The 17,785-nt window shown below is 40.3% G+C and overlaps 1 protein-coding gene across 2 annotated transcripts in view; it reads left to right on the top strand.

Annotated features, from left to right (window-relative positions):
- Positions 1 to 17,785, top strand: part of Adcy2 (adenylate cyclase 2) — a 379,558-nt gene that overhangs the window by 274,904 nt on the left and 86,869 nt on the right. For both annotated transcript variants that reach the window (XR_001780768.2, NM_153534.2), the window contains exons 11-14: positions 390 to 433; positions 3,913 to 3,993; positions 11,570 to 11,639; positions 14,607 to 14,704. Coding sequence is in view for 1 of the 2 variants with exons in the window: in NM_153534.2 (NP_705762.2) it covers positions 390 to 433; positions 3,913 to 3,993; positions 11,570 to 11,639; positions 14,607 to 14,704 (293 nt within the window). In the remaining variant the exon portion in view is untranslated. The remainder of the gene's footprint in view (positions 1 to 389; positions 434 to 3,912; positions 3,994 to 11,569; positions 11,640 to 14,606; positions 14,705 to 17,785) is intronic.

Genomic DNA, 17,785 nt, shown 5'->3' with positions numbered 1-17,785 from the left:
ATTTTTTTATTTTATTTTTTTATGTCCCTGTCTTTTTCCTTTGGACAGGAACATTTCTGGGTTAAACCTTTTGAGATGGTTGGGTAGCCCCATCTCTCAAGTGGGGGTTGTGCCTGTCTACTGGAGGTGGTCTCTCCAGGTTGTGTCTCCAGTTTGTTGGGCATTTCACCTAAAGTCATCACCATTGGGTCCTGGTAGCCTTTATACCAATATTTTAAGTCTTTAAGTGTTTATGATACACCTTTTTTTTCTCAGGTAGATTATCACTTCGTTATTTACATTATATTCACCATGATAAGAGAAGAAATATGTACCATCTCGGGATCGTTAGCACATTCTTCCTGAAAGATGTTTTTGACACCACTAATTAAGTTTCTTTTTTATTGCAGGATGTGCCAATGGGTCAACATAATTTTCAAAATCGCACCTTAAGGTATGGTTTGTCATTGACTATTTAATTTTTGAAGGCATATTGCTTGTTATTTATTTCTGAGAGTAATTATCATCAATTAGAGCTATTTCAAAGGTGTCTTCCAAAAGAGCAGCTACTGTGAAGAGCCCTATCAAATTACTCCCAGCTTCTAAAAATAAGAATATTAGTGTCTTGTTATTAGGCTTGAGAGGGAGAAGAGGAAAACACCACCTGCTCGACACTTTGCACTGTTAAATGCTTTCTTGCAATTACTCTTCCTACTAGACATACAGAGTTTTAAATATCTGAATTGTTTTACATTTTTAACTGCTGCTTAAAAATCAATGTTTGTTTTGAATCCCAAAAGCGACCCCCAAGCTGCCCACCTGCTCAAAAAGAAAGACCTTTACAAGAATGTCCTTATGTGTCCTGCCACTATCCATAATAAAACCAATTCTCCATCTTTTTGTTTAATGTATGTGTATTGGTGTTTGTGTGCATGTATCTATGTATACCACATGCTTGTATGAACGGCAGAGGCCAAAAGAGGGTGACAGAGTCCCTCAGACTGGGTGTTTCAAATGTTGGAAACTATAACATGGGTGCTTGGAACTGAACCTGGGTCCCCTGCAACAGTAACAGTGTCTTTATTGATGTAATAATCTCTTTGAGCTCCACTACATATTTAACCCCACACCAATTTATCTTACATTTTACTGTAATATTGGAATAATTAATGTAAGCTATTGTCACAAAAGTTAAGGTAACTTTCCTTTCTCTACAAAGAGACTACCTTTTTGGTTTACAAAAATGGAAGAAAAATGGAAGATCCAACATATTTTTCTATAGCATATGCAATGTATCCCAAGAAGAAAGCAAACATGCCTGTCAGGCCTGTTTGTTTTCCCAGAGCCCTTCCATATGACGACTGTAATGAACCCTAATTTGTATTTCTGCAAGTGTGAAATTTTAACATTGAAATTTAGTGCTTTCATCTTTATGTTATGAAGATGGTAAGGCTCTTGGTTTTTCAAAATACTTTCTGTTTCCATAATATATACTATATAAAGGTAATCTTAAGTTTATACAGTACCTCTATATCTCTATGCTACCTTGAGAAGGCATCCCCTTTCTGGAGATGGTGAGATGCTCACACATGCTTAGCAATTATTCTCAGGACCATCTGGGTTCTGTATTCACCACCATGCAACTCAGTTTCAAATGACAAGGTACCGTGGGGAAAGCGTCACAGGAACCCACACAGGCAGGACATGACTTCACGGATGACTGTGGCTACGAGTCTAATCAAAGCCTGCTACCATTTTATCTCTTGTGTCAGAAAAAAAATCTAACCTCATACTGACTGTGTTCCCATGGGATAGATACTATTGCATAATCATTATAAAGGGGAAGAACCTAAGACACAAGGGAACTGGGCAATCCTAAGACTCTTATGACTACCAGAGCTGAAGTCAGCAGTTGATTTTATATAGTGTCCAGCCACTGTGCTTCCAAAGCATGGGTGGGTTAGAAAGGCCTTATTATGTACTTGCTTCATGTTGTCTATATTTGTTGATCTTTAGTAGCCTCTAAGAACTGTGTGGAGAACACAGCTTTTGAGCCAGACTGCTTCCAGAACTGTAACTGGACGCTTACTAACCTCTCTGAGGTTGGTACCTGACCAGGGCACTGACTTCTCATGACACCATCTGTGCCTCTTTAAGTGGACTCACCCAGGCACTTGGATTGGACAGACCTGAGAAGGCCAGAACCAAAATGAGTGTTGACACCTTTGGAAAAGGGGATTGGAGCACAGAGCAGACCTCAGAGTCAGGGGACAGTGACAGGACAGAGAACCCAGCAGTTCTGAATCAAAAAGACCAAGTCCCAACAGGCCATCGAGACGGCTTGGTGAGAGGACCAACAGGTGTAGAGTTGGCTTACACTCTCAACATTGGAAGCCACATAAATAAGAAATCTGTGTCTACATCAGAATGATTCCCTGGATGGTACATTTAAATTATTCACTATAATAGGCACTTCATAGCTACTTCACAGGTTGTGTTTGAAATAGTGAGCCTTGCCCGGGTGTCATTGTGCTAGCACTGACCACCACTGAGCAGATTAGCAAAGCTGACACATTAGCTCAACCTCTCAGGAAATATGTGCCTTTTCCTGTGAGCACCAACCTCACTGCGCATTCCCTTAGACTTGGCCAAAACGTGAGAAAGAAAACCATGGCAGTACAGAAACTCCAGCCTCCTCCTGGGACTTGAAGATTGCTTTGAGGGTCTACATACATCGGGGGGGAGCCTGGTGATTGATTAAGCTCTACTTAAAATACAAAAATGCAAAGGAGCCAGAGGAGAGGCTCGGAGTAGAGCACAGGATGGTTGGACACTTCAAGATTCTAGTGTCGAAACCAAACGGGATCAAAATCAATATGCTTTCTTCGAGAGGATTAGAATTTAGTGTGCTCAAGCTTCGTCATTGATTTGGCTTGATGTGTACAGTCCGGACCCCCACCTTCTGTCATTTTTGTTTTAGAATGAAATCAGCCCTTGACCTTTTACAGAATGACAGAGACAAGGAACAAAGTCAAAATGTAGAGAGCACAAACATTGCTGTGGCTCGCTGATAGTTCTGTGAGATTTCATTACAGATAAACGATAAGCGTGACATTTCATGCTTGTTAGTGTTCTTATCGGTATGTACGGGTATATCAAACCTCAGGAAAAGTGCCAGGACTACTCCAGGTCAGATCCATCCATTTAGTTTTAAACTGCCTAGATGCATGTGTCTGAAGACTGGCATAGCCTCATCTAGATTGGCTAGCAAGGGCCAACCTGTGCCTTTTAATCTTTCCAGTAGATATTTAACTCTTAAAAGACATATCAATCTCAGTTTCTCCTTTATGCTATTGTCGTGTAAATTATCCACCTTTCCTGGCAGAAGGAAGCTCCCACTTTTAAGCGGCATAGCGAGACTTAGAAGCTCTCATGTATTATGTCTTAAGATCACCTGCTCCAAGACCATGTGTGGTAATCTCTAAGTCTACAAACACAACCAGGTTGTCTTTTGAGTGTGACTTTTGCACGTCACAGAATCTTTATGTTATATTCAATTATATTCAATAGATTACATATGAAATGAAGCTTTGAGATGCCCAAACAGAGACTGTAGCTTTGCAAATTCTTTGAAACTGGCTGAGAAATACATCAAAAAGGAATGACCAACATAAAGGATTCCTCTAGGGATCCTTCTACAGCCAGCATGTTCTAATCATAAAATGAAGTTTAACAAATATCACACACCAAGTACTTCCAGTGGTGATTTGAAATCCCAGTGAGTTTCACAGAATAGTAAGCCAACATACTGTGGTAAACATTATGGTCAGTTTATTTAATCCCTGGTGTGTGTGTATGCTTTGTTACCATTATAACTGGACCACATATTAACCTTCATACTAACATTCTCACTCGTATTTCCTTTCTGTGTAGAACTAAGTCACAGAAGAAGCGATTCGAAGAAGAACTGAATGAAAGGATGATCCAAGCAATTGACGGGATCAACGCACAAAAGTGAGTGTTTTAAATTTCGATCAGCTTATTTCAAAGCCTAATGTGTGAATACAATGTAACATTTTCCAAGTGTCTCCTAGCCTAGGCTTCCACAAATACAATGTAACATTTTCCAAGTGTCTCCTAGCCAATGCTTCCATGAGTACAATGCAACATTTTCCAAGTATCTTCTCGCCAATGCTTCCATCCTTATCATGGCAAACCCAAGCCTCTCAGTTACTCATTTTCATTCCAACTGCTCTATGTTTGTAGGATTTCTTTTATGCTATAAAAATTAAGTTCTGTCTAGAAAGGAGTCAGTCAGTTACTTAGCAATAAACACCATGACAAGTAATCCTACAAAGAAAAGTCATGGGTCAGATTATATACTTTGCCTTTATTTTTGAAATTAAAATAAAATTACATGATTTTCCCCTTCCCTTTCTCCCTCCAATTCTTCTCATGCATCCACCCTATTTAAATTCATTGCCCATACTTCTTTGTTTTATATTTTAAAATTAAAAAGTGTAGAGAAGCTTATCTGTGTCATGAAACTCATCTATGTCATAAAGGAACTCCCCTGTGCCATAGTAGGACTTGGCTATGTCACATGAGAAGTCAGCTATGATATAGAGGGCCTCACTTATGTCATACTGAATAGTACCTGTTTCATGGAAGAGTCACCTGCACCATAGAGAAAGTCACCTATACCATAAGGGAACTCTCCTGTGTCATAGAGGACTCATATATGTCACAGAGGACTCACCTGTGTCAAAGAGAACTCACCTGTGTCAAAGAGGACTCATATATGTCACAGAGGACTCACTTGTGTCAAAGAGAACTCACCTGTGTCACAGAGGACTCACCTATGTCATTGAGAAAGTTGTTTTTGTCTTAGGGGACTCAACCTGTGTCATAGAAGACTCACTTGTGTTATTAGGGACTGGACTGTACCCTAGAGCCTTCTCTGTGTCAGAAAGGACCTCACCTATGTCATAGAGGTCTCAGGAGAGCCAACGGCAGATGAAGTATTGAGCACACCTATACAATCAGTGCTTTTTAAAAATTAAATTAGAATGAGAAACAGCAGGTTGACTTGAGAAAATGCTTAAGGAAAAAAATTCCATATTTAAGGTAACCTACTTCATTTGTTATATCAGAGTTGACTTTTGAAAATATAAATGACTTTTACCACCTTCAATTAATATAGCTTAATGTAAAGTTGCAAGGCCTTAGTTGCCCATCTTCGTAAAATGCATATTTGTTCTAGACTGCCCCAGTCTAGATATGCAGAACACACAGTGTTTATGAGAAAGCCACAGGTGCCTATTGTTTAGCATGTGTGTCAGGCAATGAAGCATCTTGATCAGGTGAGCTGCAAGAAAGATATACAAGCTATGGCTATTATTGCCTGTCATAGCTCTTTCATGTGTCCAAGTTGACACACATACCATCACCCTGTATGCTCAAGTTCCATGAGCAGAGCCTGGTAGAAACCTGACTCTGGAATCCTCATAGCATTATCTTGACCTCTGGTCCAGTGAACACTTGAGCACTTCACAAAGAAACAAGCCTCTAGCAGCTAAAAACAAGGAAGAGGGAGAGTCATCCAACTAAAGGAAACAGCAGGCAGTACTTAGTTTCCCCCAAGAATAACACACATTAGAAGAAAGAGGAACTCTTGCCCACTGACAGAGTTTTAACACCAGAAATAATGACAATAACAATAGCAACACTAAAATCCCAAGCTCTGATCCCAGCCTCAGTGTGTGCTCAGGTGGGACCCTACTGTCCACACCATTCATCCTCTCAAGAAACCGTTAGACTACAGTGTAGTTACTACGACAGTGTAGTTACTACGACAGTGTAGTTACTACTACAGTGTAGTTACTACGACAGTGTAGTTACTACGACAGTGTAGTCACAGTGTAGTTACAGTGTAGTTACTACTACAGTGTAGTCACAGTGTAGTTACAGTGTAGTTACTACTACAGTGTAGTTACAGTGTAGTTACAGTGTAGTTACTACTACAGTGTAGTTACTACGACAGTGTAGTTACAGTGTAGTTACTACTACAGTGTAGTCACAGTGTAGTTACAGTGTAGTTACTACTACAGTGTAGTTACTACGACAGTGTAGTTACAGTGTAGTTACTACGACAGTGTAGTTACAGTGTAGTTACAGTGTAGTTACTACTACAGTGTAGTTACAGTGTAGTTACTACTACAGTGTAGTTACAGTGTAGTTACTACTACAGTGTAGTTACTACTACAGTGTAGTTACAGTGTAGTTACTACTACAGTGTAGTTACAGTGTAGTTACTACGACAGTGTAGTTACAGTGTAGTTACTACGACAGTGTAGTTACAGTGTAGTTACTACGACAGTGTAGTTACAGTGTAGTTACTACGACAGTGTAGTTACAGTGTAGTTACTACTACAGTGTAGTTACAGTGTAGTTACTATGACAGTGTAGTTACAGTGTAGTTGCTACTACAGTGGCTTTGCTTTATTGTTATTAAGGTTAACTTTGAACTGTTGCTTTTCTTTGCCTCATTATTATCCAAATGTGCACATAAAGATGGCATGATCCTTGGCTCACACCTTTAATCCCAGCACTCAGGAGGCAGAGGCAGGCTGATTTCGAGGCCAGCCTGGTCTACAGAGTGAATTCCAGGACAGCCAGGGCTACACAGAGAAACCCTGTCTCAAAAACAAAACAAAAACAAAAAAAAGGCAAGATCCCATACAGCTTCCAGATAGATGCTTCGGGCGGATGCCTTGAGTGCTTCTGTCATAAGTTTCCCAACATTTTCCAAATGAAGTAGAAAAGAGTCGAATGCTGTTCTTGAAACAAGACAGGGAGCGGCTCACAGGGAAGCCCTTCAGCCTCTGGGTTTGGTTGGCATTGGTTATGTTTTGTTGTTCCCTAACCATTAAATCTTGTTGGGTTTGGTAGGATCCTCTGTTCTTCTGGTTTCCACCTACTGATTCCATTGGAACTGGATTACCAATTAGTGTTTCTCTCTATTTATACAAAGCAGTGATTTCTCTGCAGATTGCCATGTGTTGAGTTCAGCATCAGACCAACAGACACAGCAAACTCCCTTTTCCAAGTACATGCATGAAGTGCAAGACCAACACACTCACTTCTGTCTGATCTGAGTCCAGCTCCACTCCCAAGATCTGATTAATCTCTGCAGTACCCAAGGGGCCATACATCCTAACACAGCCATGTTAGAGGCCAGGGCTTCAACATATGACATTGAGGAAGACACAAACATTTAAAACATTTAATCCAAAATAGAATGGCTGAGTCTCTCCCTCCACGGCTTCTGTCATTTCAGAACGTGCATTTATTCTTCCACTGGAGAATGTTCTCAGGGAAGATGGGGCTGTGTTCTGCATTCTCCACATAGGATCTCACTTGTAATCTCCTTTTATTTTTCCTAGAAATAGAATAAATAAATAAATCATAGTAGAAAAAAAAAACAAATTAACAGGGAAACACCAACAGTGTGGGCCAGAGATAGCGTCCGACTCTTCATGCTACCAGATGGGAAACAGGGAAGATAAGGATAACACGCACACATGCACAGCATGTTTCCTGCCCTCTACACTCCTACTATCTACCACTTTCTCCTCTCCCCTCCCCTCTTCTCTCCTTCTACCCTCAATGTCCCTGCCCATTTCCCTCCTTCATTTTCTTTCCTTTCCTGTCTTTTCTGTCACTCTCTAGTTCTAATTTCCAAAAACATTATCAGACCTTATCAGCCCTACATAAATCCTTTCTGTCCAAACAGGCCAGTCAGTTCTGTGAACAAACCCTGGTGGGGAGAGTGCAGGCCTAGCATATCAAATAGACAGACTATAATACTAAATGTGAATTTCATACAAATCATGAGAGGGAACGGAGCCATTTGGGGGCTTCACGGAGACTAAATCCATGGAAACAACACAGTCTCTTAGTCCAAAGATGCCGTCAGATTTGTTCACCATTTACTGCTCCAAGAGAAAAGCCACAGTCAGACAGACCTTGCTATGGAAAGGGGAAATGAGGGTGTGGATTGGCTGGGATTTGGTTGTTTCCTCAGGATTTCCTGGCTTGTGGGCTACCATGTTGGGCTTTGGTAATCCAGGGCAGGTAAGTTCTGTCATGGTGCCTTCCTGCCAGATGCCGGAGCTGTAAATCCAGACGTGGTAGGTGCACTCTGGCAATAAAGAGAGAACTGCATTCTAAAAGTTTTTAAAGTTCATTCTCATTTTATTTACAAATTTCTGTCTTCTGGAAGCATTTTTTAAAATTAGATTTTGCTCTTTGATAAAGGAAAAAAAATGGGGGGTAATTTACCTGCAAGTGCTATACAAATACATATTCTGATAAATACAGTTTTAATAGAAAGTATGGATAAAATTTGTTTGTGGGCCAACAAGGTAGAAAAACTGGTAAAGGAGATGGCTACCAAACCTGGCGATCTAAATTCAGTCTCCATGACCAGTAAGAATTGAGCTCCCTAAGTTATCCTCTAACATCCACACAACAGCAGTGGCCTGTGTGTGTCTAAGTGCACGTGGAGCACGAGTGCATGTGCACACACACACACACACACACACACACACACACACACACATGCATGCCCACAAAATCAATTCACATGTAATAAAAATTATAAACAAAATAAAATTTATTTTTATTTTCTGGGCATTTTCATAGGAATCAACTGTGATTCCTAATTTAAAAATTTAAAAACTGCTTCCCCAAAATAGAAATTTGTAAATAAAGTAAGAGTGAAATTTAAAAATTTGAAATAAATAAGAGTGAACTTTTAAAAGTGGAAAGAAAATCAGGAGTTGAGTCCTACAATAGTCTTATAAGATAGATCAAATTCTACCTCTGCTAACAGTATCAGAAATACCAACAACATCTGTTTTTGAAACCTGTAATTTAACCTTCTTTCGTGAAGCAGTGCAGATGTCCAATCTACTTTTAATGATAGCTATTCTGGAACACACTATTGATTCTGAATTCTCAGTTTTAAAAGGGTCACTGGTAGTCCTGTCTTCTGAGTCAGTCAAGTTGATGTGACCATCTGTGTGGGAGGGTTAGACAGCAAAGGTGTCTGAGACCCTGGAAACCCCCATTAGCATTCTTGGTCTCCTGGCTATTGTGCCATTAACCACCGTCCTGAGTGCCAGTCTGCTATAGAGGCCTATTCTGGAATCCTACTGAGTGTTTGGCTGTCAGACCATTTCACTTACTTCAGTCCCATGATTCCTCACATGTTCATCCTGCATCTCTCTAATTCATTGTATTGGAAAGTACTGTATTAAAATTTTCAAAGCCAGCAAGATGGCTAAGTGGGCAAAGGAGCTTGCTCCCAAGCCTCTTCACCTTGGTTTGATTTCTGGGACCCACATCATGGAAAGGAAGACCAATTCCCACAAAATTTCCTCTCCCATCCATACATGCACTGTGGTGTGTTGTGCTCCACCCACAAATAAATGATAAACAAATCTAACTTTTTAAAGAATAAATTCATGTGATTTAATAATTACTGAAATATTTATATGACTTTTTGGAAATCTATGTGAAACACAATTCTCTGGGATTTTCTAATGCATATACTCAGATAGATAGGTAGGTATATACATACCTGGATATAAAGATAGGCAGATGGGCATATATACAGACAGGTGGATGAATAAAAGGAGATGGATGTTAAATAGGTAGATAGATAGATAGATAGATAGATAGATAGATAGATAGATAGATAGATAGATACATAGATAGATACATAGATAGATACATAGATAGATACATAGATAGATACATAGATAGATACATAGATAGATTGATTGATAGATAGATAGATAGATAGATAGATAGATAGATAGATAGATAGATAGATAGATAGATACATAGATACATAGATACATAGATAGATAGATACATAGATAGATTAGATAGATAAATGGTTGACAGGTGATATAGATGATAGATACATGATAGATAGGTAGATAGATAGATGATAGATTAGATAGATAAATGATGATAAATTAGATGATAGATAGATAGATAAATGGTAGAGATAGATAGATAGATGATAATATATGGATAATAAAAATATTAAACATCCATATCTAGATGGCTGTGTAAATATGTGTTAAGTGCAGCTATAAACATATGAGTATATAAATATATACAGGCCCACATATTTGAGACTATTATATTTTTTAAACAGAAAGTTTTATTAAAGGAAACTTAGGAAAATAAGTATGTATGTCCTTCAATGAGTAGTGATCCAAACCAATCAGTAATGATTTGTTCTTGGTATTCACAGGCACTTTTCTGTATTGGATTTGGGCTTTGCTTTGCATTTCTATCATGATTCATTTGAGAAAGCTGTCTTTCTCCTTCACGCTTTTCTCATTCTGTTGTCACTTGTGAAGCTGTGCCACACATTCTGTGCTCAGGTCCCGTGACCTGTGCCCAGTGCTGCTGTTGCCTGGGGTTGCATTAAGCATTCCAGTGAGCAGTTTTCTCCTGATGTTACTTACCACTGTATAATCTACCTGAAACAGATTTGTGAAGTTGCTGATGTGGAAGGATGATCTCATCCATATAATTTTTATTCATTTCTCAGTATCAGGGTTATGTGCTTGTGTTTGTGATGTTTTTGGTTTGTTCCAGCATCATAAACCTGTGGGTCTTTAAATTGATGTTTTTAGTAATTTTTAAAAAGGTGTATTCATTGTGCATGACACTGGATTCCATAAAGACATTTTCACTTAGCTCTATTCATTGTGTATGGCACTGGATTCCATAAAGACATTTTCACTTAGCTCTATTCATTGTGTATGGCACTGGATTCCATAAAGACATTTTCACTTAGCTCTATTCATTGTGTATGACACTGGATTCCATAAAGATATTTTTATACAAGCATATCATATATTTTGACTGTATAGCCTCCCCCAGCCCCATACACCTTTTTTTCTTCTTTCCCCAGTCTCCTCTTTCCTGATTCCCATAAACAAATTTCTATTTTAATGACTCCAGTCACTATGGAAATCCTTGTAGAGGTTCCTCAAAAACCTAAAAGTATGCCTATATATGACCTGATTATGCCATTTCCAGAAACATGCCCAAAAGACTAACTCGACAGGTCGTGGCAGTGCTTACACATAAGCCTTATTTTTAGCATCTCCTGAGAACTTCTTTCTGACATGGTTATTATTGTCTTGAAATGAGAAAATGACAATAAGAGGATTTTTGGTGAGTGTGGAAGAAGTGTGGGTTTAGCTGTGTCCTTGGGATGAGGTATTTTTTGAGCTAGTTAATTTGGTTAACTTTAGTTTGGATTTAATATGACAGTTGTATTATGTGATTTTTTCCCCAGAAGGGCATTGTGTGACTACTCCTGTAGCATTTGTAGCCATTTCTAGAATCCAAACCAAATAAATTGCTATTACATTCCAAAAATGTATTCAGAATGGCAGGGTTTACATCCAGGAACACTGGACGGTTTGCTTGCTTTTGTAAATCATTGTGGATGCTTAGTTGGATGTTTGATGTTGTCTGTCTTCCTCACCTCTAGGCAATGGCTCAAGTCAGAAGACATTCAAAGAATCTCCCTGTTTTTCTATAACAAAAATATAGAAAAAGAAGTAAGCCATTTTCCTCTTTAAACTATTATAATTTTCTTTTGGAAATGTAGTTTTGACATCAATCATGAAACTGAGTGGATGTTTTTAATATAGTTTTTGGTTAAATACTTCACTAATATCCATGTTTGAGGCATTTGTTGAATTTGCTCTCTGACCATTTCAGACATGTACCTAGGGCATTGATTTCTGCAACCCCAGTCTGTACTATCTCTAACTGGGTCAGTGCTGTGTATGTACCTCACCTCTACTGCTCCTGGGCACTCTTTCATAACATTTCTTTTTTGCCAAATGCTCTCTCTGACCCAGTGATATTCTCTGCACTCTTGGTAGTGAATGATATACAGTTGAGATTCAGAAAAAACAAAACAAAAACAAAACATAACAACAATAATAGCATGTTATTTTCATTGCTATGTCATAACTGTAATTTTGCTACTGTTATGATTCATAATGTAAATATCTGTGTTTTCCAATGGATTTAGGCAACCCCTCTGAAAGAGTCATTTGACCCCACCAAAGAGTTTAATGACCCACACACCAGTTGAGAACCACCACATTAAAAGAAAAAATACTTCCAATAAATTGACAATGTTGTTACACAAATTGTTCTGATTTGTTGACAAAAGTCTGAGGTTTACATCTAACTTCTGTGTTAAAAAGATTAGAAAACTCAAACTTTTAATTTTGTTGCATCTGAATACATTGGCACCAGGAGTCCTAATGAGCTGGTTTAGGCTCAAAAACAAGCAGCAGATGTTTGACTTTTATAGATCTGCTAAGCGCAGGTTAAAAAGTCTTTCTAGGTCCTGTTAGGCCACCTGAAGTCCACTCACTTCCTGATTTGTGTTGATAGAAAGAAGAAACATGGTTCAGAGGCCATGTCCATCATCCAACCACATCATTACACACTCAGTTTGAACAAAATGATTAGGTTAGTGGTAGCATTTGCATGACTGTTATGAATATTCTGCACAGAAGACTCAGCACATCATTTTCTAGAAAACGGAATGAAAACATCCAACATTAAAAGTCTTTCAGAGAGTACACATGGAGCAACCCATGGCTCCAGCTGCATATGTAGCAGAGGATGGCCTTATCAGGCATCAATGAGAGGAGAGGCCCTTGGTCCTGTGAAGGCTTGATGCCCCAGTGTAGGGGAATGCCAGGGCAGTGAGGCATAAGTGAGTGGATAGGTAGGAGAACACCCTCATAGAAGCAGGGAGAGAAGGGATGGAGTAGGGGATTTCCAGAGGAGAAACTGGGAAAGGGCTAACATTTGAAATATAAATAAAGAAAATATCTAATAAAAAAATAAAAAGTAAAGTTTTTCAGAGTCCAAGAAGGTGGATTTTATAGGCTCTCCCAAGTCCCCTTGGTGTACCTGGTACACCAAGATCACTTGCCACTTTCTTGGTAAAATACTGTCTAAAAATGTTTACCAACTTATTACTTAATAACATCTCACCCCGGAATGATTCTAAGAGATACTAAAGGATGTTTGTTATGTAACGGCCACACTCTTCCTTCCTGCTAGAAACCCGTGATCATTACCAAAAAGCCAATCCAAACCATCTCCATGCAAAGCCCCGGAGAAGTTCAAGCTAAGGAAGGAACAGAATGCATAGGGTCCAATCACATTCCAGCAATTATGCTAATGACGTGCCTTCATCAGCATGCAAATTGTCCTGGATATTAAGACACAAAATTCAGTAGGAACAAGATTCTAACAAGGAAGAAGGTAGTCATCGTTAAGACTGCAGCTTTGGAGAGACTGTACACACTCTCCCCATGTGTGCACATCTGCAGATGACAACGCTAAGGCAAAGTATGGAGAATACTGGAACTTAAGCACCCACAGCCTGCACTTCCAGTGAAAGGGGAGAGAATACAGGCCAACAAACGGAGAAAGAATCATGGAGAGACGAAGGGGAGAGCTGCTGACTTTCAACACCAAAACCCGAGTGGCTCACATCTAAGAACTTCATCTGTTTCTTTCTAACTCTGGAACCAGGCTAGGTTGATATAGCTGATAGGACCTGAAAGCATCTGCAAGAAGTTACAGTGCCATTTCATAAAACTTTGTCTCCTTCCACTTTGTTATGAGCCTTGTTAGGGAAATCAGCGTAGCTTCCTGTGTGGAAGACAGCCTTTGCTTTTCCTGATGCAGAAACTAGGGCTTCACGCACTGCCAGTCCCTTAGCATATCAATCATTAATATTAAAATGAATTCTGGCCTGCAGTTCCTTCAACCAGAAGCAGGGACAGAAATAGTTTCTGCCTCCCTGTAGGTGTCTTGTTGGTATTTTGCATTTTGTACGTAAAACATTCAGAGTTGTAAATCACTTGGGGCAAAGACCACCACCACAGTCATCATGGATACAGTGGTGCCTGGCTTTGTGTTCCTAAGTCAGTTGAGAACAGTGGTCCTGCATCGTAGACAGAACCCCTGCTAATGGTGCTGGACAAGACAAAGGAGGCTCCCTGAGCCAGCCTCAGAACCAACGCCACATACTGTCATTCAACACTTTAAGTAGCCCTGAGATCAATGATGAAACAAAACATTGAAATGCATGCATTTCATATGTATGTTTAAAAGTGTCATTATTTGGAAAGTCATTCTCTTTCTCCAAATAATGGTAGACTATAGAAACTAGGACCCACACAGGACCCACTAAGCCCTCCCACTCGGCTTCCGTCTGGGTGCTTCCTTCCTAACTGGCTTGAACCTGTTACAGATCCGTGGATCTCAAACATTTACTCATACACCACAGCCTTTGCAAGTCACTCACGGTACATTTGGAGGGAGGACATTTGACTAACTGGGATGAGCAGCCATAGCTTGTTTCTGCTGAAATCTGAAATTTGCAAGTGTCATCCTGCCCCAGATACAAGGTTGCTGGGTAGCTCTGTGTAGCTCTTCTCGTGGCAGCAATCAACCATCTCTCACAGTGTCCTTTTCCTCCTCAGTATCGAGCCACTGCACTGCCAGCATTCAAGTACTACGTGACCTGTGCCTGCCTCATCTTCCTCTGTATCTTCATTGTACAGATTCTTGTACTGCCAAAGTAAGTTCATGAGCCCGCCCCCTTGTGATTCTCAGCTGCTGTGCCTCTCTCCCGAAGCCTCAGCGTGTTTGAAGGATGTGCAAGCATGTACTTTTACAAACAGAGGGCCATTCTTCATATCACAGTACTTGAGACATAATGTGGATTTTGGTGGCCATGTGATAATAACACCTTGCAATTGAGCTCTTTGTAGATAAAGCATATCGGCCTCAATTCTTGAGACTGAACATTATCAGATCAGGGAATAATTTCTACAAGGAAAGCCAGAAATTACTCTCTGATCTGATGGTGCAAGGTGTTCTGATTTCCTGCAATATCAGGGACCAAACCCAGAGCCTTATGCATGTGAGTTGAGTGCCCTGCTATTATGCCGCATCTTCAAACCAATCAGTGCCCTTTCTGACTTTAACACCATTGTTGGGGCTTATGAAATGTCTCAGTGATAAACTGCTCAAATAATAAACATGAGGAACTGACGTGAAAGCCCTAACACCTACGGTTTAAAAAAAAGAAAAGAAAAATCAGTCTGGCAACCCATCCTGCACCTCCAGCGCTGGATGGGGTCAGAGACAAGTGGATCCTGGGATCTTTTTGGTCGACTATTCTAGCCAAAATGGCAAGCTTCAGGTTAGATGAGAAACTTGATCTTGAAAAATAAGGCAGAGAGCAATAGGGGAAGGTACCTGGTGTCAACTTCAGGCCGCCACAGCACACATGCAGAGGAAAGCACCGCTGCACATGTTTGTGTGCACATATGTACATACACAGTGTCATGGGATGAAGATGAACACCTGCTCTACAAATGCCATTCCTTCATTTTTTTGTAAGTTCTGTGAATTATGCACCCTTCTTTCATCTTAAATCTACCCACTGTCATAGGTCAGTTTCCAGCTGGTTTTAAGAGAGACGTGAAACACAGGAAGAAATGTGAGCCATGCAAGTCCTGTCTTTTAGGATAGAGTCCTTCAGGTTCTAACCAACTGACAAAAAGCATTATATTGTAACTGGGGGAACTGGAGTCTCATCTCAGTGTTCTTAGACTCATTAGTAAGAGAATTTAATAACAGACCCAGAGACAGTCTTGAAGAAAGTTTTATTAGAGTTTGAAAGAAAAAAAAGCATCACAGGTAAGTTCTAAATCTGAGAGGATTCCTACAGGAAAATAATGGAAAAGGGAGAAGAGAGGAAACCTGTGCCATTTGTAAGCAACTGTATGGTAGAAATGTCAGAGAGAGCGACAGAGACAGAGACAGAGAGACAGACAGAGAGACAGAGACAGAGAGAGAGGTGCCCCCTCACTCTTTCTTTAAAGGTTGGGATTATGGCACGTATCTGAAAGAAAGAGATGGAAAAAAGAAAAACTTACACTTTGCCAAGTAATTCAGAAAATCAGGCAGGCTTAGCCTAGCCCTCAGCAAGTGACAATTCTGAGGGCAGAGTGTCTGATAAGGGAAAGTACATTATTCCTTCTATCACCTCAGCATGGCTCAAGGTGAATCCGCCTGCCTTAGAAGTGGTTCCATGTCAGGTGATTGACAGGCCCGGTTGGATTAACTTTTTGGAGTAACTTAAAATGCAAGGTCTCGATCCAAGAACAGGAATAGGTTCCAGTCTTTTGACAAGGGAAAATAGTGATCCCTGATGGGCATCGACTGAGCACTAATAAAGGATTCTGTACCAATCCTCCCTCTAAAGAAATAACCTAACCTCATTTAGGAGATGCACCAAAATTGGGGGATAGAAACGGTCTACCTCCACCATGACACCCGAGGTCTGGTTCCAATGTCATTCAACAGACAGGAGCAGCATCCAGACTGGTGATCCAGTCACATCCCCACATATAGCCAAGGCAGGGTTGCTCAGAACACAGATTCCTGTTCTGCTTACAGGATCTATACCCTGAGCTCTATCCACTGCTTTTGCCATCCTAATTCCTAAAGGGTCCTTCCTCTCACACTTACTTTCATATGGCTGTCTCCAAAGAAGATGACTTTTGTTTTATAGCTTAAAGGAAGTTTTAGGAAATTCATCCTTCTTATTATAAATGGATATATATATATATATATATATATTCTGAAATAGATTTTCTCTAGTCACTGCGTATTCTGTAGGAGCCAAAAAAAGAAAAGAAAAAAGCATTTTCAATCTACCAGGATTCAATATTGTACTGCCGTTTATCCTGTGTAGTGCAGCCAGGATTTGTGGGCAGCTAACCTGCTCAGATTGAGTGGCACCCTTTCCTGATAAAGATGCTTAGCAATTAGAAGCAAGCACTATCTTCCCCTCTATACAACAAAGGTTTTCATCCTGGGCACTGAGCCAGAACCCTGGCATTCACAGGAGTGATAGCCAGCCAGGGCATTACTCATGCACACAGTTCCTCAGCTGTCTCCCCTGTTTTGGAGAGGTTCCCACCAGATTTCCTCCTTTTTTACAAATTAGCATCAGCAGGCATGGGCCCCCAAGGCGCCCTTCTTCTCTGCTTAAAAAAAAATTTTTCCTCAGTGAAATTTCCCACTGTCAGCTGATCAGCCTTCCGTTCAAAAATGCCAACAAATTAAATTCCTTTCTAGTACCAGGCCTGAAGCAGCTGGTATGTGAGAGAAATGTGTGTGCTCCACTAGGGCTGCCAGGGAGCAGAAGTTTGTCGTGGAGTCATGATCGCCCAGGGAACTGGGGCACAGCGCCACTGGCGAGTGCATAAGTTCATTTTCCTGCATCTATCTGTTAGGTGAACCTCTATATTACCTACATCCTAAGTGATGCAGGGGCTGTCGATCACTGGAAAGATGAATGGTTGTTTTAAAAAAAAATCCCCAAGGAAGACAAAAGACTGAGGGGGAAAATGCTTCATAATTTTCAGTTAAGAAAGAGATTGCAACCCTTTCTGGTTGGCGACAGCACCGGGTCACCTTGGGCAAGGAGTCGGCAGACACTCTCACGGTCCCTAGAGGACTCTCCACGAGATCTTAGGATCACTGGTAAGTGGAACACAACATCGGTTCCAATCCAATCTCGAGGGACCTGAGATGGCATTAAGGAAGCAGAAAACCAGCCTAACCAGGGGCACAAGTCCCTTCT

The sequence above is a fragment of the Mus musculus genome, chromosome 13 (assembly GCF_000001635.26).
Source record: "Mus musculus strain C57BL/6J chromosome 13, GRCm38.p6 C57BL/6J".
In the NCBI taxonomy this organism is placed as follows: domain Eukaryota; kingdom Metazoa; phylum Chordata; class Mammalia; order Rodentia; family Muridae; genus Mus; species Mus musculus.
The sequence above is the reverse complement of the archived record's forward strand: the minus strand, read 5'-3'. Positions and strand labels throughout refer to the sequence as shown.